The sequence below is a fragment of the Mirounga leonina genome, unplaced genomic scaffold (genome assembly GCF_011800145.1).
Source record: "Mirounga leonina isolate KUSES-001 unplaced genomic scaffold, KU_Mleo_1.0 Mir_154, whole genome shotgun sequence".
NCBI lineage: Eukaryota > Metazoa > Chordata > Mammalia > Carnivora > Phocidae > Mirounga > Mirounga leonina.
In genome coordinates, this window is record NW_023270389.1 from 40127659 (window position 1) to 40150791 (window position 23133).

The following is a 23133-nucleotide window of genomic DNA, read 5'->3' on the forward strand; positions in this document are numbered from 1 at the left end:
CCACCCAGGCATCCCATGAGACTGTTTTTAAGGAAAAAGTCTTTAGAAATCTGTTTTGTAATCACTGTTTATAGAATTCCACTTTATTTCACTTTATATATATTTAGTTTTTAGAAGGTTCTGGGTTTGAACTTAAAACTGCAATAAAACAAAACCCACTAAGACACAAAAATAAATCATTTGTGGAAAATTACTTGCTGAATCATCTTATATCTTTGCCCTTTGTTATTCTACATCTTTGATTTTTGGAAGCTCTTAAAAGTATCTCCCTATATAAATTATGCTACATGCATACAGTGGAATACTTTTTAGTTATGAAAAATTAGTACTTTGTATACTAATGAATAGGTGATCAAGATATATATCCTTAAATCTAAGATGCCATTATTTTATGTGTCACTGAGAAAGATAAACCATCCAGTTAAACTATGACATATCCTTGATTATAAGATATAGACCTAGGTCAGAGGTGTTTTTTAAAAAGTACTTCTTGGGGTGCCTGGGTGGCTCAGTCGGTTAAGGGTCTGATGTTGGTTTCAGCTCAGGTCATCATCTCAGGGTTGTGGGATAGAGCCCCGTGTTGGGCTCTGCACTCAGCACAGAGTTTGTTTGAGATTCTTTCCCTCTCCCTCTCCCCCTCCTTCCCCTTCTGCCCTCCCCCCTCCCACGCTATTCCCTCCCTGCCCCCTCACATGTACACACGCTCTCAAATAAATAAATCTTAAAAAAAAAAGTACTTCTAGGGCGCCTGGGTGGCTCGGTTGTTTAAGCGACTGCCTTCGGCTCAGGTCATGATCCTGGAGTCCCGGGATCGAGTCCCACATCAGGCTCCCTGCTCAGCGGGGAGTCTGCTTCTCCCTCTGACTCTCCCCCTCTCATACTCTCTCTCTATCACTATCTCTCTCAATAAATAAATAAAAATCTTTAAAAAAAAAAAAGTACTGCTAGAGGTGCCTGGGTGGCTCAGTCGTTAAGTGTCTGCCTTCAGCTCAGATCATGATCCCAGGGTCCTGGGATCAAGCCCCATGTCGGGCACCCTGCTCAGCGGGAAGCCTGCTTCTCCCTCTCCCACTCCCCCTGCTTGTGTTTCCTCTCTCACCGTGTCTCTCTCTGTCAAATAAAATCTTTAAAAGAAAAATAAAAAGTACTTCTTAAAATCAATGATGAAAGACATTTTAAAAAGCATGTGTCTATTTTTAAGTATTTTGTTGGTACAGACTGAAAACAAATCTAAAAGAATATTCATATGTCTTTTTTTTTTTTTTAAGATTTTTATTTATTTATTTGACAGAGAGAGACATAGCGAGAGCAGGAACACAAGCAGGGGGAGTGCGAGAGGGAGAAGCAGGCTTCCCGCAGAGCAGGGAGCCCCATGTGGGACTCGATCCCAGGATCCTGGGATCATGACCTGAGCCGAAGGCAGACGCTTAACGACTGAGCCACCCAGGCGCCCCGAATATTCATATGTCTTATTCACCATGGTATTCCTGCACATAGTAGGCACTTAATAAATATTTATGAATTTTTAAGTTGTACATTTCTAGAATGTTTTATTTCGTTTACAGCTAGCATATATTGCATTTGTATGCAGCAAAAAAATGGAAAAATTTACAGTGACTCTTGTAGCAATGGGTAGAAATGACTCATTTCTTTAGGGCAGATTTGGAAATTTACTTTGTTACAATTGTTTGAAATACATTTCTCATCATCCCATTGTATCATTTTACAGTTGTTAGATACCATCCCAAAACAAAAAATAGCATCTTTCTCTTCGTAACTACTTTGCAATGCCCACATTGCTTACATACTATATATTAACATATATGGACTGCCTGGGTTTATATCTCAGCCCTACTACCTCTAGACATGTAATCTTGGGAAAATGATCAGTTTCAGTGTCCTGATTTGTAAATAGGAATAATGGTATATCAACCACATAAAGTTTGAGAATTAAGTAAGATTATACTTCATACCTGGTAAGCATTCAGTACATGTAGCCATTATTTTGATGGTATTGATCCTAAAGTTGACTTATTATTATCCAATTCTTGAATACTTTGGAAGTTTAGAAAAGGGAAAAAAATGGATGTATCGCATGTTTGGAACTGATGAAAGAAGGGTTTGATTTTTGTGGGGATTTTTTTGGTTTATAGTATGCATATTATACAAGTAGAATATCTATGCAATATCTTCACTGTTCTTATTTCCAAGTATTGTATGACCTTATCTTTGTTTTCTGTTTTAGGTCGAGACTTCATAACTCTTGAGAAGCAACCTTCTGTGCTAAGTAAGTGGTTGGTTGTCTGTTCTTTTATCAGTCAAGTAATTCTGACTTTGTCAAATTTGGATTTGAATAGGGTATCAAGTTATTTTACCCTCTTTGCCTTTTAATCCCACCACACATTGGTACCAAATGTGTAATTATTCTGTGATGTGGAAATGTGTTTAGGACTATTTTACCTAAAGTAACTTATTTACAAGAATAAATGGTTGGGCGCCTGGGTGGCTCAAATGGTTTGGGTGTCTGCCTTCAGCTCCGGTCGTGATCCCGGGGTCCTGGGATTGAGGCCTGCGTCAGTCTCCTGGCTCAGCAGGGAGCCTGCTTCTCCCTCTCCCTCTGCCTCTCTCCCTGCTCATGCTCTCTCTCTCTCTCTCTCTCTCTTATCTCTGTGTCTCGAGTGAATAATCTTAAAAAAAAAAAAAAAAGGTTAACTTTTTTCTTCTTAATATTGAAATCAAGTTCAAATATTATTGAATTCAGTCATTCTCAGACCAGAACAAAGGACTTGTACATAGTTTTGTCTATTAGGTGATTATATATTTATTTGCTGCCTATTTTGCTGTAAGTAGTGGTTCATCCTTCACTGGTATGATCCTTTAACATTATCTTTTACATCTGAACCTGTTGCTTTTGTTGTTTTCCTCCCCAAATTTGTTTTGCCTTTCTGATAAATTTACCTTGTAAATTTGTATGGTATACATTTTCAAAGTATGTGAAATGATATTTTGATATATGTATTTGCTTCAGGCTCGGGATATCAAAAAAAACCTCAGGAATGGTTTGAACAAACCACAAGAACAAGGGCTAGGATGCAAAGTAAGTTGATAAATCTCTACCTATTATTGAAGTAATTTTAAGTTTATTTGCTGTTTTTCTTTATTGTTCAACATACAAAAATATTTAGTTCTTCAGATAGACATTTAGACTATAATTTCATTAATAAAGAACAGCTGTGATTACTAGTTATTTCCATCTGCTTGGAGGAGCAGGAGATGGTCTGGATGTAAAGTGTAAATAGTGGTGTGAGAAAGCCTGCGGATGATGGGTCTAGACTTAACAAATTGTCAGCTCTATCTAGCAGCAGTCCAATCTGTACATGATCATGAAATTCTACTCTCTTGACAGCACCTGTTTTTTATTTGTAGCGGATTTTGTTTACTTTTTTTAAATAACCACTTAGAGTAACTCTGCCTGCCCATTATATTAAGTAATAAAGGTTGAAACCTACAAGTAGTATATTCATGTTTAGGTTTAGGATGGATTAAATGTCACAGAATTTGAGAAATACCATAGATAGATGTGATGAAATAATAATGCTTTGAATTCAGTGTCTGTCATAATTTCTGTAGTTGTGTCCACATTAAATCTTGACTGTGTAAAAAAAAAAAACTAAGTCACCCTTAACCTTTTATCCTTCTTTATTCATCTAATCACAATAAATCTCAAAGTCATTAGGTACTCCCTTACTTTTATTTAGATAATATAAAAATCCCCATCACATATCTCTTGCTCAAGAAATAACTAACTATAGGGGGGCGCCTGGCTGGCTCAGTCGGTAGAGTGTGTGACTCTTGATCTCGGGGTTGCGAGATCAAGCCCCATGTTGGATGTAGAGATTACTTAAAAATAAAATCTTAACAAAAAAAGAAAAGAAAAGGAAATGATGAACTGTAATAGGACAAGATTACCTTGTGGTAAACGAACCTCTGTGGCTTTGTTTTTCCATCAGCAAAGTAGTGATGGTCACAATTCATTCTTTCCCACTAGTGAAGTTTTATCCCACATGTGAGTTCTTCAGCTGTCTAAAACTGAAATAACATTCTATCCTTGCTTTATTGTTGACTGTCATTCCTTATTGTTGTATGTACCTTGCTATCAGAAAACCATTTCTTCTTACAGTTTGCTCTTTCTGACATATTATAATTAGGAAGGCAAATATTCATTATTTAGCTTACTAGGGTTATGTTTATAGCAAGTATCAAAAATTAAAACCTATGGGGCACCTAAGTGGCTCGTTAAGTGTCTGACTGTTCGGCTCAGGTCATGATCTCAGGGTTGTGAGATCAAGCCCCATGTCAGGCTCCATGCTGGGTGTGGAGCCTGCTTCTCTCTCTCCCTCTGCTCCTCCCCGCCCCCTCTCTCTCCCTCCCTCTCTCTCTTTCTCTAAAAAATACTGAGCATCTTTTCATGTGTCTGTTTGCCATCTGTGTGTCTCTCTATAGAAATATCTAGGTCAGGGGCGCCTGGGTGGCTCAGTTGGTTAGGCGGCTGCCTTCGGCTCAGGTCATGATCCTGGAGTCCCGGGATCGAGTCCCGCATCGGGCTCCCTGCTCAGCAGGGAGTCTGCTTCTCCCTCTGACCATCTCCCCTCTCATGCTCTCTCTATCTCATTCTCTCTCTCAAATAAATAAATAAAATCTTAAAAAAAAAAATATCTAGGTCATGTCTCCCATTTTTAGTTGGATTATTTGTTTTTGTGTGTTGAGTTGTAGAAGTTCTTTCTCTATTTTGGATACTAATCCTTTATCAAATATGTCATTTGCAAATATTTTCCCTTATTCTGTCTTTTAGTTTGTTTTTTAGTTTGTTAATGATTTCCTTTGCTGTGCGGAAGCTTTTTATTTTGGTGGAGTCCCAATAATTTATTTTTGCTTTTGTTTCCCTTGCCTCAGGAGACCTATCTAGAAAAAATGTTGCTACGGCCGATGTCAGAGACATTACTGCCTGTGCTCTTTCTTAGGAGTTTTATGGTGTCAGCTCTTACATTTAGGTCCTTAATTCATTTTGAACTTATTTTTGTATATGGTAAGAAAGTGGTCCAGTTTTATTCTTTTGCATGTAGCTGTCCAGTTTTCCCAACACTTGTTTGTTGAAGAGACTTTTTCCCATTGCATATTCTTGCCTCCTTTGTCGAAGATTGACTATATATAATCATGAGTTTATTTCCAGGCTCTTTATTCTGTTCTGTTGATCTGTGTCTGTTTTTGTGTCAGTACCATACTGTTTTGATTACTACAGCTTTTTAGTATATCTTGAAATCTAAGATCCATATCTTGAAACCCTTCATCCCCTACCTTTTTTGCTATAATCATGATCTCTTTCATGATTTCTTTGATTGGCTGTTTTGTAAATCCTGTGAGGTCATACACATCTGGACACAGTTTTCTCCAGCAGGAATTATTGTTTTGGGTTTGATGGCTCTTTCTGCAACAACTATGGCATTGTTAAAGTATGTACTACCATTAATTTTATGCTATTATTATTTAATACTGCATCTTTATGTTTGTTTACATTTCTTTCAGCTGCGAATGGCACCATGTACAGTCTGTGTGTAAACTGATAAATTTTAACTTTTTGTAGTTTGTGTGTATTTTATGGTAGCAAATGATAGAATAGTATCTACATATATTTTATGCATTCATGAAATATCTTTTTCTTAATATTTTAAAATATTTCTAGGCTATGCAATTCGACTGAGTTTTTTCAAATTGTTGCAAATCTTAAAAAATTTTCCAATGTATTTATTTTTAAAAATTCACATATAGGGGCGCCTGGTGGCTCAGTCAGTTAAGCGTTGCCTTGGGCTCAGGTCATGATCCCAGGGTCCTGGGATCGAGCCCCACATTGGGCTCCCTACTTAGCAGGGAGCCTGCTTCTCCCTCTCCTCCCTGCTTGTACTCTCTGTTGCTGTCTCTCTCTTTCAAATAAATAAATAAAATCTTTTTTAAAAAAAATCCACATATAAGTGGACCTGCACAGTTCAAACCTATATTGTTCAAGGATTAACTGTATATGCCACATTTTTTTTATCCATTTGTCCATTACTGGACATTTAGGTTGCTTCCATGTCTTGGCTATTGTGAATATTACTGCAGTGAACATGGGCACACGGATATCTCTTCAAGATCTTAATTTCATTTCCTTTGGGTATATATCCAAAAGTGGGATTGCTGGATCATATGGTAGTTTCATTCTTCAGTTTCTGAGGAGCCTTCATACTCTTTTCCATAGTGGCTATAGCAATTTAAATTCCTACCTACAGTGTACAAGGGTTCCCTTTTCTCTACATCCTCTGTACATAACTTGCTCTGGTTTTTTGGATAATAGCCATCTTAAGAGGTGTGAGGTGAATCTTACTATGATTTTGATCATGTAGCTCATCATGTTTTTTAAGTGTGCTATAATCCCATGGTCTATTTTTGCTTTTGTTGCCTGTGTTTTTGGTGTCATATATGGGAAATCATTGCCAAGACCAGTATCAGGAAGCTTTTTCCCTGTTTTTTTTCTGGGAGTTTTATGGTTTGGGTTCTTTTTTTTTTTTTTTTTAGTTTTATTTATTTAAGTAATCTCCACACCCAACATGGGGCTCGAACTCATGACCCCAAAATCAATTGTCACATCCTCCTCAACTGAGCCATCAAGGCGCCCCCTATACTTTTGGTTCTTATGTTTAAGTCTTTAATCCATTTTGATTTTTTGTGTATGGTGTGAGTCCAATTTCATTTTTTTGCTTGTGGATATCCAGTTTTCCCAGCACCATTTATTCAGGATACTGTCCTTTCCCCATTGTTTTTTCTTGGTACCCTTGTTAGAGATCAGCTGACCGTATCTGCATGGATTTATTTCTGAGCTCTGTTCTCTTCTCTTGGTCTCTATGTCTTTTTTTATGCCAGTACCATACTGTTTTGATTACTCTAGCTTTATAAAGTATTTTGAAGTCAGGAAGTGTGATGCCCCCAGCTTTGTTCTTCTTATTCAAAGTTTCTTTGACTATTTGGAATCTTACGGAATCTGTGTTTCCATACAAATTTTAGGATTGTTTTCTATTTCTGTAAAAAATGCCATTGGAGTTTTGATTGGGATTGTACTGAATCTGTAGATGGCTTTGGGTAGTATAGACATTATAAGAATATTAATTCTCCAGTCCATGAATGTGGGTATCTTTCCATTTAGTTGTGTCTGGTTTAATTTTTTATTGGTGTTTTATAGTTTTCAGTGTACAAGTCTTTCACCTCCTTGGTTAAGTTTATTCCTAAATATCTTATTCTTTTTGATACTATTGTAAATGGGATTATTTTCTTAATTTTAAAATTTAAAATGTTTTCTGAGTTATGTAAATATTATATTTGTTACATAATAACTGTATAACTAATGTTATATGATAAGTATAGTATATATTATTATAGTTATATATTGTAGTTAGGTGTTGTATAAAAAATTACCTCATTTGATCTTTTTATATAATAATTACCATATTATAGTTTTATATTATTATAGTTAATGTATTATTATAATATCATATATTATTTCATTTGATCTTTGCAACCATAAAGTATTCAAGATAAACATCATTTGATGGAATTTGTTTGTTTTAGTAATATACATGTTAACTTTGGTGACCTAACTTAGAAGTTTCTAAATAATGTAATTTCCTAGGCTAAAGCAGTAATTGTAAAACAATATGCCTTTAGAATGAAGGTTGATGTCATTTTGTTTCATTTGAGGGTTTTTTTGTCATATGACCAAAAATAAGACTATTTTTATATCTTAGCAGTGCTAATTTTATACCTCTAGTTTAGTCCAGTGTTTCTCAAATGAAAGCTCTTGCTAAACACCAGGAAGGTCATTTATAGATACGTAAGTTATAAAACTCCAGGCAAATAATAGATGGCAGAATTGGTAAAAGTAGGTCATACGAATTAGTAATTCAGCCTCTCCACCTTCTGAACCCTGTCCTTCCATTTTCTTCTTTCTTTTATAGTAAAATCTGTGGTCATGCCAAGAAGGATGGAGGGGAAAAGTAAAGAGTTGGGATAGTTTTTGTTTGCTAAAATAATGATAGAAATAGAGACTTGGTGGATTCATGAGAGAAAATTATTTTTGAAATCTGTGGTTTAACCACAAACCTAAATAAAACAGAATTGTCTATTAATAAAAATGGTGAAGAGTTTTTAATATAATTTAAAAAAATATTACTGATATTTGAAATGATCAGAGGGCACCAGAGTAAATATTTGTATCAGTCTGAGGTAGAGAATAGGATTACATTTTACCTTAAAACCCCTTAGCCAGGTAGCTCCGTAATCCATAATCCATATTTTGTCCTTTTTTCCCTCTTACAGCATCATCACCAAGCAAGAGTTCAATATATGGCAGTTTTTCCGATGGTATAACATGTTTTCTTTTCTTTTAGTTGTGCTTACTTTCTTCTCTTAACTTTGTGCCGTAAGTTTCACTAGTTCCATTAAACAATTTGGGTCAAATACTTTAAGGCTTTCTCACAAAACAAATGTATTAAGAGTATGCTTTATACTAGACCCCATGGCATGCTGTGAATAATTATGAAAGAAATAACTCTTAAGTCTCAAGGAGCTGTCAGTCTAATGGGCACTTAGATCTTTTACTTTTTCTTCTATTTCTGGCTGATTTCTGCCTTATATTCTCTTGGTGGAATTTGTATTTTCTTTCTGTGTTGGAAATACTTAAAGTATGAACCATAAATTGATAGTCTTTATTACTCCTATCATTAGATGACAGCAGTCAGAAATCAGAGCTTGGAAACTGGTCTCCATCAACCTCCAGCCAACGTAAGTTTGTCTGTTCAGTTTTTATTAAGTGAGTTTCTAAAATTGGTCATTCATAATTGTTTTAAATTTTTTTGACCACAAATAAACAATGCTATTTGAAAAATTGTATTTTAAGCACTTAAGAGGAAAAAGTATATATTTTACTAGCAGTGAAATTCTTTAAGGACAAACTGTATGAAACAACATCTGGTTTTCCCCGTCACTTAATTAGCCATAAGACCAAAAGTAAAAGTTAATAAGCAGAACTACTAATACCAATAACCAGGTGAACCTTGCTGAGTCAAAAGAAAGATGGCACATAGCATGATGTAATATGTTTACTGTGGGTTTTAGAATCCACAGACCTGTATTTAGATTAGATTGGACCACTTAACCTTCTGTTACAGCCTTGCAGCAAGCTTTTTTAATTCTCTAAGCCTGTTTATTATCCCAAATGAGTACTAAGAAAATAACTTCACAGTAACTCTCACTTTGGTCTCAATACCACTTTCTACTAGCAAAATTAGTACCTAAAAGAGCATTGTTGTTTTTTTTTTTAATATGGCTATACCTATCCATGTTTACCTAGAAATTAAAATTGAAACATTTTAAAAATACCTATTTATTTTTTAAAAATTTAGTAAGAATAGTGACAAATTGCTTATATTTTCTAGTCTCTTTAATGTCTGGCTTAATAAAATAGAGCTGGATTCTCATCTGCTTCTGTATTCAATCTGTTACAATATATTGTTTTGGTTGTAGTATATACAAAAATCCAGCTTTATACAGATAATATAGATTTTTTTAATAGTCTAAAGATAATTTTGGATATTCTCTTTTGATACTGTCCAAAACTCAACAAGTTACTTAAAATGTGAGATCTGAAACCAAATTAATGAACTTTTTTGTTCTATTACATTCAAATCCATTGGTCTTTCTTGTACTTTGAATGGAATATCATGCACTGATCATTTGGAAAATAAAGGTTCACTAAGTTATGTAGATCTTCCAAATTTTGACACATTTCTAATACAGTATAAAAAGATCACATTTGTTAATATCACCACTAATCTCAAGACAAAAAGTCTTTAAGGATTCAGGAGCTGTCAAGCTTATAGTGGCAGATACAGTATTTCCACAATCCTAATTTTCACTTTAAACCATGAATTTTATAATTGGCAACAAATATTGTCAGTTGTTTTCCTAGAAACACAGACTCACTTTGTTCATTTTCAAGAAAATGTCTGCCAAATACTCAAGTCTAACCATAGTTTGTCACTTGTTCTTAAAAGTACTAGTTCAGCTCAACTGAGTTGCACAAAATTCCTTTCCTTGAGAAAACTGTACTGTGCTAGGTATCAGAAGTGCTTTATGTATATTTCTCAGTTCTTCATATACTCTATTGGATTTGTACTCAAGGGTTGAATTTTAATAAGGTGAATAATTTTAACTGCTTTATGCAACAGTTTCACTAGTAGCCTTAAATGCATGGCTGTGAATACAAAGACTACATTAGCACTGCCCTGTGGTCCATGCTAAGGTATCATTTATTTTTCCCACTGTGGCTTTGCACCATCAATGCAAATGTCAACATGCTGGGAAAAGTTAGATAACATCCTAGTGTTAAGAGACTAGCTTTAACCTCAAGGACCCTCTTGGACGGATCCTGAGGTACCCAGCAATTACACTTTGAGAACTATTGCTCTAAAAGGTCCATAGTACAAATAAAATAGAAGGTGTAAAAGTATTATTGTTGCTATCCTATTAAATGAAGTGGTATGTGACAACGTGCTTGTAAACTGAAAAGCACTAGATAAATGTAAATTGGTATCATTATTGCCAGTAATAATTAGGGATGAAATGCATACTCAATTTTACTGGTATTAACTTGCATTCCACAAAAGGTGGGCATCAGTGCAATTAAAGGGACAGCTAGCTATTATAATATATGGAAGATGTTCAACTTACAGTGCATCCTTTTTCAATCCCTTTACATACTTCAGAAACATTCCACCTTGGGTAATAAGCTGTATGAATTCTGAGTGTCTAAATTTAAAAATATTTTATCAAGTGACTTTTATTATTGTTTGCCTCCCACATATTAACAGTAGTAATAATAGTTTTGCTTTATAAATTATATTATTTCTGACTTGCTTATGCCACTTCATATCTTTGAATTCTACTTTTTGCTCTAAGGCTTTTTATCATTTTGACATTGAAGAGACACATGCATACTTATAATACACCTAAAACCTATGGGTGTGAGATTTTCTTAAATACATGTGATGAACATTTCTTTAAGAAAGTAAGTTACCAGCTCCATTCTTTAAATTCCTTCCTCTTTTATCTAATGTTTGTGAAGATTAATACTGATTTTAAAAGTCACTTGTCCTTGAATCTAAGAAAATGGTATTTGAATCTGTCTTTTTTTTTTGTCCTGAGCAGAAGTGACTGGACAACCCAAAAGTGCATCTTTTATCAAGATGTGGTGGTGGCTATCTATTATACTCATAGTTTCATTGGCTGTTGGGAGTTTTTTGTTCCCTCGTAATCCTGAGGTAGAAACCACTGCTGTTCAAGAGTTCCAGAACCAGATGAGACAACTAATGACTAAGTATCAAGGTCAAGATGAGAAGCTGTGGAAAAGGAGCCTTACATTCCTGGAGAAACATCTTAATAGCTCCCAACCTCGGCCTCAGCCTGCTATCTTGCTGCTCGCCGCTGCTCGGGATGCTGAAGAAGTGCTCAGGTGTCTGAGTGAACAAATTGCTGACGCCTACTCTTCTTTCCGGAGCGTCCGTGCCATCCGGATTGATGGGGCGGGCAAAGCTACTCAAGACAGTGATACTGTCAAACAAGAGGTAGATTGGGAACTGAGCAATGGATTCAAGAATGGCCAGAATGCCGCTGTGGTACACCGCTTTGAGTCCCTGCCTGCAGGCTCTACTTTGATCTTCTACAAATATTGTGACCATGAAAATGCAGCCTTCAAAGACGTAGCCCTAGTCCTGACTGTCTTGTTGGAGGAAGAGACACTGGGAACCAGTCTAGGCCTAAAGGAAATTGAAGAAAAAGTGAGAGATTTCCTCAAAGTCAAGTTCATCAACTCTGACACACCCAACTCCAGCAAACATATGGACCCAGACAAGTTGAGTGGGCTCTGGAGCCGTATTTCTCACTTGGTCCTGCCTGTCCAACCTGAAAATGCCCTGAAAAGTGGCATCTGCTTATAAAGGGTGACAGACGACAAAATCATGTCTCAAGTTCTGAGAATTTTTCAGACTTTCTAGCCAGAGACGGGATTCAGAGCTCTTTTTGAAAGAACTGGTTTCTTTTAAAGGAAATTAAGTTCTTATCTAAACATAGAACATCTAAATCATTTATTCAACCTAAGTATCTGTTACTTGAGAGAATCCTTTCCCTGTTTCCATTGAGATCTGTGTTAATGATCTCTGAGGAGTATAAATTATATGCAGTCCCATAGAGGATCTGTTTAGATTCGGGGTTGAAACATTATTGCTATGGTATGACCAGACCAGGTTGGGGGGGATTGGGCTCCTTCCTATGAATCCTCTCAATTTTTTAAGTTAGATTTTTCACAGAGTTTGCTATTAGTAAGGCAGCTCTCTAAATGCAACTGTGGGTTTTCCCATTTTGTTCTCTTTTACATCATTTAGGTGCGAGTTCCTTAGTCAGCTTCCCCTCATAGGAATAAGAGTAATGAAAGGTCACCTGAGTGTGTGTTTGGATTTTTTTTTCCTTTGTTTTTGGAGGTCGGGAGAAGGGGGCTAGGGAAAAGAGAAATTGTGGAATAAGGAAGGAAAGGGAGAAAAAAAGTCTTCAAGATGAAATTTAAAATAAGCCACTGAGACTTAGGTCGGTCACTCAGGCATAGCCATATGAACTCCATTCTCAGTGAATTCTGTTGGGGTTTGTTTTTCACATGTCCTTTTTTTCCTTTAAGAAATTTTTGGTCCTCCCAAGGATTTTGAAGCATGTATATTACAAGGTTTAGCGTATTTGTTCATTTGACTCTGAAGGGTGTGGTCAATTCAGAGCATTTTATTTTGGACATATCCTGAAGCCTTTGTTTTGAATTCAGAAAATATAGTTGCAGGAATTGGTAAACCATCAGTCAGCCAGGACTGTCTGTCCTGGACTGTCGAAGAAGGATTTGGTTTTCTGCGTGCAGTCTTAAGTCCTTTAATGACACTCTTACGACAAATGTAAAGATTTACTATGCACGTGATAAATTTTATTAAGAGTGCCTCAAGCCAAAAGAAAATGAACTTGACCATATGTGAAGAATGTTGAAATGTACTATTGTGCATTCCTGTACTCCTGTTGCATTTCAGGTGTCACTTTGCTTCTGTAACTGAGCTTTCTCAAAATCTGTTGCCTGCGTTGTTTTCCTTAAAATCTTAAGATTCCGGATCTACCATGTTTTGTTTTTAAATGAAAATACAGTTTTTAGAATAAAAGAGGCAGTCATTGGCTTTACGATTTACCTTTTGAGGATCCCATGCCTGGTAGTGGAGTGTGGTCTGGTTTCTTCCAACTGGAACAACCACTGTTCATAAATTTATACCCTTTATTGAAATTTGCTCCTGACTGTCACAAGTCAGGCCATCTGATTTATAGAGGATTCTAAAACAAGAGTTTTTGAAAAGGCTTATTTTATACACATATATTATATGGAGAAACAAATGTTTTTATTAAGTGTTTCGCTGACCAAAATAATTTTAAAGAAATTAATGTTACTTATATCTTTCAGGAAAAAATAATTGTAGCAGCTGATCTGTAAATGACTTTAGAAGCTATTTTAGTAATTTAAATAAATTTACTTTCTTGATTTGTACTCTGTGTTGTAAACTTAATGATTCATAAACCTTTTTTTTTTCCAGTTAATCCTAGCGTTTTCTTTACACTTGAACAATTTTAGTAACTTCTGCTAAGAGAAAAAAAGGCCAAAGGACTGGAGCCTTTCACAAATACATTGTTTAAAAATATAATCACCATGGTTTTCTGTTTCATGCTGGTATTTGAATTACCACTATATTGGGATTAACTTAGGTTTTCCTGACTTGGCAAAAGTATCTACAGCAGTGTTTCTCAAATTTTTCCTTCTCACCTTGCTAAAGAGCCTTTTTAGATAACTTTTTTACTAATTGTCTACCCCCTTAAAATTCTAATACCACACATATACTATATATCTGTTTATGGACTATATTTTTGTCCTTTATACATAAGAAGAGTAAGATTTTTTGCCCTCCAAGAACCAGTATTTGTTGCCACTGAGCATGTATGCTCAAGAACATCTATCTATACTTAATTTATGTATGTATGTATGTATTTATGTACGTACTTATCTATTCATTAACTAGACTCCATGCCCAGCGTGGAGCCCAATGTCAGGCTTGAACTCAGAACCCTGAGATCAAGACCTGAGCTGAGATTAAGAATTGGACGCTTAACCAACTGAGCCACCCAGGCACCCTGAGAACATCTGTATTTTTGATGCTGCCTAAAACATTCTATTTTCGGTTTATGTTATTACCCTTTTGGAAGGGAAAATTTAATAAGTCATCAGCTTGAAAGTAGGAGCTAGGGTTTCTAGAAATCAGGCACATTGTGACTTTGGGGGGCAACACTGGCCTAGGGAAAACCACAACACAGTACTGGTCTTACAGATTTCTAGAAACTTAATTTGCTTCCCTTCCTTTAATGACTTTCTTATATTATCTTTAGGGAAGTTTTCTAAACCTCCAATTCTCAAAACAAAGGTTGGAAGTAAACTTGATTTTCATTCTATGAAGAGAACTGTACTTGTTGGCATAGTTCATGCCATTAGTTAATGCCTAAAGATACAAAATCCAGTTTCCCTTTGATCTTAGGTCTTTGGAAAGTGGCCTTTATGTCCTATTGAACAGATAATGGACTATTCTGCTATACTGTCTCTATCAAGGTCATAGAGTAAGATCTTACAGAGGATTCTACTGGCATTAGCCACCTGGAAAGAAGATGTAAGTCCTGAGCTGGAAAACAAGCCGAGAAGGTTGCCATCGACTTAAAGGAAACTCCTGCTTTGAATATCTTTCTCTCTTTGGCCTAGGTTCAGAGAAGTCCTGGTTTGCTTGCAGGCAGGTTCTTGGGGATTGTAGGGAAGATAGCCTGCACCTGAGCATAAATAGGCAGCAACCTCTCACCGTTTACATATTGTACCCTTGTCTTTTGCCCATTCTTAGACACGTCTGGAATATTTCCTCCTTTCTTGCCCTCTCCCTTTCCCCAATTTTATGCTTTGCTAATTCTTACTTGTTTTCTCTTCAGGGCTCAGTTTTTTAGGCAGAACTTCACTGAAACCTTCACTAGTCTCCTTCCCCCAATACTGATTTAGGTGCTCTCTTTTATGCTCTCATTCATCGTATATTCCCCCTGACAGAGCAGTCAGCTCACTCTGCACTACTGTATGCCTCTTGAGAGCAAGAGACTGTCATCAGTATATGCACAGTGGTAACCACAGACTGCTTAAATGCTTGCTGAATAAAAACTGCACACACTACCTAGCTAAAATAGGGAAGTTGCATCTTAGTACTTCACTTGCTAAAATAGGGAAGTTGCATCTTAGTACTTCACTTGCTTTTCCCTGTTATTCCTGAGCCTTTTTCTAAAGCTATATAACTACTTCAACCTCAATTCAGTAGTGCTATGAGTAATTTAAGGTAGAGGACTGATGCCATGGGATACTGGCACTTCTACTTCTTGTAGAAGCAAGGATTATTAGTGAGGGATCCCCAAGGGCAAGGTGAATGGTAAGAGACAAAACTGGGAGGCCACGAGGTCTTTACGCTGAGATCTGGAATTGGAGTTTTCTTTAAAAAGCAAATTTCCTTACATCTCATATTGCCTAAGAGGGTAGTATAGTCCCAAATAAGAGATGGCTATAGGTGTGGAGAGAAGACGGATAAGAAAAAATACTTAGGTAGAAATGACAACGTGTGGTTAATTGAATATTAGGAAAAATACCTCGTAGAGGTCTTTTCAAAAGGTTGTACTACTAAAAATACCTCTTCATTCAATTTAGCCCCTGTATCTTCTCCCCCAAATACTGAGTACACAGTGGTAGACTAAACTCTTATCTCTGTATGTCTTTGTTGACTTTTAGCAGTCTGAAGTAGATAGACATGTATTTAGTCAGGAATTGTTTGATTGTAAAACACCCTGTCTAACCAGAAGAGAAAAGGAGGGGTGGGTGGGTGTTGTAAGAAAGACTTTCAGCCTCCAAGACCAGAGACTGGGAACGAGAGGACTGTTGATTGACAGATCAGCTGCCATTCCCTCTGCCTCTCCACTTCTGGCTTGCTTCACCTTAGTAACCTCGCCTTTGTGACTTCACAACGTCAAGAGGATGAATTTGATTGGCTCAATCCAGTGTATGGATGATCCCTGAAAAGAATATATAATGAAACAAAGATGCCTAGGTCACTCCTTTAACACAGACCATGGGGTGGGAATGGGGAATGGCATTCTCCTGAAGTCAGACCAACAAGTGGGCAGATAGGGTTAAGGGACAACTAAAAACATCTTCAGACACTGAGGGGGGCGGAGCAAGATGGCGGAGGAGTAGGAGACCTGGATTTCGTCTCCTCTCAGGAATTCAGCTGGATAGGGATCAAACCATTCTGAACACCTACAAACTCAACAGGAGATCGAAGAAAAGAATAGCAACAACTCTGTGAACAGAAAAGCGACCACTTTCTGGAAGGTAGGACGTGCAGAGAAGTGAATCCGAGGTGATATTCGGGAGGATAGATGGCGGGGGAGCGTCAGCCGCTTCTGGCAAGTGATAGAGCCGCGGAGCACAAAATCGGAACTTTTAGAAGTCGGCTCTGCTGAGGGACGTTGCTCCAGTGGCTAAGCGGGGGGTGGAACCCTCGCTGGACAGTGTGGTCTCAGGACCCTTGGGGTCACAGAAACACTAGAGGTGCCTGAGTGTGGCAGAGCTCCCAGGTATCGGAGCAGGGAAGCCAGCCGCAAAGACGGAGCAGAGGAGCGGGCTCTCAGCTCAGGGCTGCCATAAACCGTGATCCACATCACAGTCGGGCCACTGCTCTTCCAGCAGGGACCCAACAAGCGGCATATCCGGGGACACTCCCCTTCCTCCCCCGGGAGGAGCGGCTCGGGAGCCCACCGCAGGGATCTGCTGGGTTTGGAGACTCCACCCGGGGTCGGGTGCCAGAGATAGAAACGCGCGGTCACAGGCCGGGTGAGCACAGGGTGCAGCCGGAGACGGGGGAGACGGGAGTGACAGACGGCTTTTCTCTGGGGGCTCACTGAGGAGCAGGGCCCCGAGTTCTCGGCTCCTCCGGGGCGGAGATTGGGAGGTCGACATTTTCACTCTCCGCCTCCAAAGCTGTACGGAAAGCTTGCAGGGAACAAAAGCTCCCAAGAGCAAACCCGAGCAGATTACTTAGCCAGGAGGGGGCAAGGGCGGGGCAATTCCGCCTCCGGCAGAGACATTTGGAAACCACGGCAACAGGCCCCTCCCCAGAAGATCAGCGAGAATAGCCGGCCAAGACCAAGTTTACCAATCAATGAGAACGGCAGAACTCCAGCGCTAGGGGACTACTGCACATAGAATTCACGGCTTTTTTACCATGATTCTTTAGTCTTTTAAAGTTAATTTTTTTTAACTGTCTTTTTTGTCTTTTTATTTCTTTTTGAATTTTTCTTTTTCCCTTTTTCAACCAACATCTTATCAATCCCTTTTTAAAAAAAAAAATTTTTTTTTATTTTTCATTTTTACTCATATTCTATCCCTTCATAGTAGTTACCCATATTTTTAGCTTATATATATAAGTTGTTCTCTCTTTAAAATTTTGAGATAGTTTCTTCTAACAGATCAAAATATACCCTAAATCTCTAATATATGGTTTTTTCCTACTCCCCTGCCTGATCACATTCTCTCCCTTTTTTTTTCTTTTTTCTTTTTTTTAAATCCTCTTCTTTCTTTTTTCAAACAACTTATCAAGTCCTTTTATAAAATTTTTTATAATTTCCATCTTTACAGTCATATTCCATCCCTTCATCATATCAACCCTTATTTTTGTACATATATAAGTTTTTCTTTCTTTAAAATTTTGGGAGGCACTTTCTTCTAACAGACCAAAATACACCCAAAATCTAGTGTGTGGCACTGATCTATATACCAGCCTGATCATATTTGATCACATTCTGGTTTTTTTGTTGTTTTGTTTTGTTCTGTTTTTGTTTCTATTTATCTTTATCTTTTTCTTTTTTTTCTTTTTCTTTTTTCTCTCTTTCCCTTTCTTTTCCCACTGCTTCAGGTCTTTTCTGATTTGTTTAGAGTATATTTTCTGGGGACGTTGTTACCCTGCTAGCATTTTGTTCTCTCATTAATCTATTCTCCTCTGCACAAAATGACAAGATGGAAAAAATCACCTCAACAAAAAGAACAAGAGGTAGTACCGACTGCCAGGGACCTACTCAATACGGACATTAGTACGATGTCAGATCTAGAGTTCAGAATCATCACTTTAAAGATACTAGCTGGACTTGAGAAAAGCATGGAAGTTATTAGAGAAACCCTTTCTGGAGAAGTAAAAGAACTAAAATCTAATCAAGTTGAAATCAAAAAGGCTATTAATGAGGTGCAATCAAATATGGGGCACTAACTGCTAGGATAAATGAGGCAGAAGAGAGAATCAGTGATATAGAAGACCAAATGATGGAAAATAGATAAGCTGAGAAAAAGAGAGATAAACAACTACTGGATCGTGAGGGCAGAATTCGAGAGATAAGCGATACCATAAGACGAAACAACATTAGAATCATTGGGATCCCAGAAGAAGAAGAAAGAGAGAGAGGGGCAGAAGGTATATTGGAGCAAATTATAGCAGAGAACTTCCCTAATTTGGGGAAGGAAACAGGCATCAAAATCCAGGAAGCACAGATAACCCCTCTCAAAATCAATAAAAATAGGTCAACACCCCGACATCTAATAGTAAAACTTTCGAGTCTCAGAGACAAAGAGAAAATCCTGAAAGCAGCTCGGGAGAAGAGATCTGTAACCTACAATGGTAGAAACATTAGATTGGCAACAGACCTATCCACAGAGACCTGGCAGGCCAGAAAGGACTGGCAGGATATATTCAGAGCACTAAATGAGAAAAATATGCAGCCAAGAATACTATATCCAGCTACGCTGTCATTGAAAATTGAAGGAGAGATAAAAAGCTTCCAGGACAAACAAAAACTAAAGGAATTTGCAAACACAAAACCAGCCCTACAAGACATCTTGAAAGGGGTCCTCTAAGCAGAGAGACCCTAAAAGCAACATAGACCAGAAAGGAACACAGACAATATACAGTAACAGTCACCTTACAGGCAATACAATGGCACCAAATTCATATCTTTCAATAGTTACCCTGAATGTAAATGGGCTAAATGCCCCAATCAAAAGACACAGGCTATCAGATTGGATTAAAAAACAAGACCCATCGATATGCTGTCTGCAAGAGACTCATTTTAGACCCAAAGACACCCCCAGATTGAAAGTGAGGGGGTGGAAAACCATTTACCATGCTAATGGACACCAAAAGAAAGCTGGGGTGGCAATCCTTATATCAGACAAATTAGATTTTAAACCAAAGACTGTAATAAGAGATGAGGAAGGACACTATATCCTACTTAAAGGGTCTATCCAACAAGAAGATCTAACAGTTGTAAATATCTATGTCCCTAACATGGGAGCAGCCAATTATATAAGGCAATTAATAACAAAACCAAAGAAACACATCGACAACAGTACAATAATAGTGGGGGACTTTAACACCTCTCTCACTGAAATGGACAGATCGTCTAAGCAAAAGATAAACAAGGAAATAAAGACTTTAAATGACACACTGGACCAAATGGACTTCACATATATATTCAGAACATTCCATTCCAAAGCAACGGAATACACATTCTTCTCTAGTGCCCATGGAACATTCTCCAGAATCGATCACATCCTAGGTCATAAATCGGGTCTCAACCAGTACCAAAAGATTGGGATCATTCCCTGCCTATTTTCAGACCACAGTGCTTTGAAACTAGAACTCAATCACAAGAGGAAAGTCGGAAAGAACTCAAATACATGGAGGCTAAAGAGCATCCTACTGAAGAATGAATGGGTCAACCAGGAAATTAAAGAAGAACTAAAAAAATTCATGGAAACCAATGAAAACACAACTATTCAAAATCTTTGGGATGCAGCAAAGGCAGTCCTAAGAGGAAAGTATATAGCAATACAAGCCTTTCTCAAGAAACAAGAAAGGTCTCAAGTACACAACCTAACCCTACACCTAAAGGAGCTGGAGAAAGAACAGCAAATAAAGCCTAAACGCAGCAGGAGAAGAGAAATAATAAAGATCAGAGCAGAAATCAATGAAATAGAAACTAAAAGAACAGTAGAACAGATCAACAAAACTAGGAGCTGGTTCTTTGAAAGAATTAACAAGATTGATAAACCCCTGGCCAGACTTATCAAAAAGAAGAGAGAAATGACCCAAATCAACAAAATCATGAATGAAAGAGGAGAGATCACAACCAACACCAAAGAAATACAAACAATTATAAGAACATATTATGAGCAACTCTATGCCAGCAAATTAGATAACTTGGAAGAAATGGATGCATTCCTAGAGATGTATCAACTACCAAAACTGAACCAGGAAGAAATAGAAAACCTGAACAGACCTATAACCACTAAGGAAATTGAAGCAGTCATCAAAAATCTCCCAAAAAACAAAAGCCCAGGGCCAGATGGCTTCCCAGGGGAATTCTACCAAACATTTCAAGAAGAATTAATACCTATTCTTCTGAAACTGTTCCAAAAAATAGAAATGGAAGGAAAACTTCCAAACTCGTTTTATGAGGCCACCATTACCTTGATCCCAAAACCAGACAAAGACCCCATCCAAAAGGAGAATTACAGACTAATATCCTTGATGAACGTGGATGCAAAAATTCTCACCAAAATGCTAGCCAATAGGATACAACAGTACATTAAAAGGATTATTCACCACGACCAAGTGGGATTTATCCCTGGGCTGCAAGGTTGGTTCAACATCTGCAAATCAATCAATGTGATATAATACATTAACAAAAGAAAGAACAAGAATCATATGATCCTCTCAATAGATGCAGAAAAAGCATTTGACAAAGTACAGCATCCTTTCTTGATCAAAACTCTTCAGAGTATAGGCATAGAGGGTACATACCTCAATATCATAAAAGCCATCTATGAAAAACCTACAGCGAATATCATTCTCAATGGGGAAAAACTGAGAGCTTTCCCCCTAAGGTCAGGAACACGGCAGGGATGTCCACTATCACCACTGCTATTCAACATAGTATTGGAAGTCCTAGCCACAGCAATCAGACAACAAAAAGAAATCAAAGGCATCCAAATTGGCAAAGAAGAAGTCAAACTCTCACTCTTTGCAGATGATATGATACTTTATGTGGAAAACCCCAAAGACTCCACCCCAAAACTGCTAGAACTCATACAGGAATTCAGTAAAGTGGCAGGATATAAAATCAATGCACAGAAATCAGTGGCATTCCTATACACCAACAACAAGACAGAAGAAAGAGAAATTAAGGAGTCGATCCCATTTACAATTGCACCCAAAACCGTAAGATACCTAGGAATAAGCCTAACCAAAGAGGCAAAGGATCTGTACTCAGAAAACTATAAAATACTCATGAAAGAAATTGAGGAAGACACAAAGAAATGGAAAAACGTTCCATGCTCATGGATTGGAAGAACAAATATTGTGAAGATGTCAATGCTACCTAGAGCAATCTACACATTCAATGCAATCCCCATCAAAATACCATCCACTTTTTTCAAAGAAATGGAACAAATAATCCTAAAATTTGTATGGAACCAGAAAAGACCCTGCATAGCCAGAGGAATATTGAAAAAGAAAGGCAACGCTGATGGCATCACAATTCCGGACTTCAAGCTCTATTACAAAGCTGTCATCATCAAGACAGTATGGTACTGGCACAAAAACAGACACATAGATCAATGGAACAGAATAGAGAGCCCAGAAATGGACCCTCAACTCTATGGTCAACTAATCTTCGACAAAGCAGGAAAGAATGTCCAGTGGAAAAAAGACAGTCTCTTCAACAAATGGTGTTGGGAAAATTGGATAGCCACATGCAGAAGAATGAAACTGGACCATTTCCTTACACCACACACAAAAATAGACTCAAAATGGTTGAAAGACCTCAATGTGAGACAGGAGTCCATCAAAATCCTAAAGGAGAACACAGGCAGCAACCTCTTCGACCTCAGCCACAGCAACTTCTTCCTAGAAACATCGCCAAAGGCAAGGGAAGCAAGGGCAAAAATGAACTATTGGGACTTCATCAAGATAAAAAGCTTTTGCAAAGCAAAGGAAACAGTCAACAAAACCAAAAGACAACTGACAGAATGGGAGAAGGTATTTGCAAATGACATATCAGATAAAGGGCTAGTATCCAAAATGTATAAAGAACTCATCAAACTCAACACCCAAAGAACAAAGAATCCAATCAAGAAATGGGCAGAAGACATGAATAGACATTTTTCCAAAGAAGACATCCAAATGGCCAACAGACACATGAAAAAGTGCTCAATATCGCTTGGCATCAGGGAAATCCAAATCAAAACCTCAATGAGATACCACCTCACACCAGTCAGAATGGCTAAAATTAACAAGTCAGGAAACGACAGATGTTGGCGGGGATGCGGAGAAAGGGGAACCCTCCTACACTGTTGGTGGGAATGCAAGCTGGTGCAGCCACTCTGGAAAACAGTATGGAGGTTCCTCAAAAAGTTGAAAATAGAGCTACCTTATGATCCAGCAATTGCACTACTGGGTATTTACCCCAAAGATACAAAAGTAGGGATCCGAAAGGGTACGTGCACCCCGATGTTTATAGCAGCAATGTCCACAATAGCCAAACTGTGGAAAGAGCCAAGATGTCCATCGACAGATGAATGGATAAAGAAGATGTGGTATATAGATACAATGGAATATTATGCAGCCATCAAAAGGAATGAGATCTTGCCATTTGCAACAACGTGGATGGAACTGGAGGGTATTATGTTGAGCGAAATAAGTCAAACAGAGAAAGACATGGATCATATGACCTCACTGATATGAGGAATTCTTAATCTCAGGAAACAAACTGAGGGTTGCTGGAGTGGGGGGTGGGGTGGGAGGG

The 23133-nt window shown here is 37.7% G+C and overlaps 1 protein-coding gene across 2 annotated transcripts in view; it reads left to right on the top strand.

Annotated features, from left to right (window-relative positions):
* Positions 1 to 13705, top strand: part of TOR1AIP1 (torsin 1A interacting protein 1) — a 35308-nt gene extending 21603 nt beyond the window's left edge. The window contains exons 8-12 of one of the 2 annotated variants that reach the window (XM_035010555.1): positions 2246 to 2287; positions 3029 to 3097; positions 8404 to 8448; positions 8812 to 8868; positions 11293 to 13705. In XM_035010555.1, the coding sequence (XP_034866446.1) occupies positions 2246 to 2287; positions 3029 to 3097; positions 8404 to 8448; positions 8812 to 8868; positions 11293 to 12080 (1001 nt within the window). In that variant the 3' untranslated portion in view covers positions 12081 to 13705. The remainder of the gene's footprint in view (positions 1 to 2245; positions 2288 to 3028; positions 3098 to 8403; positions 8449 to 8811; positions 8869 to 11292) is intronic. The other variant, XM_035010556.1, reaches the window with a different exon arrangement.
* The last annotated feature ends 9428 nt before the right edge of the window (positions 13706 to 23133 follow it).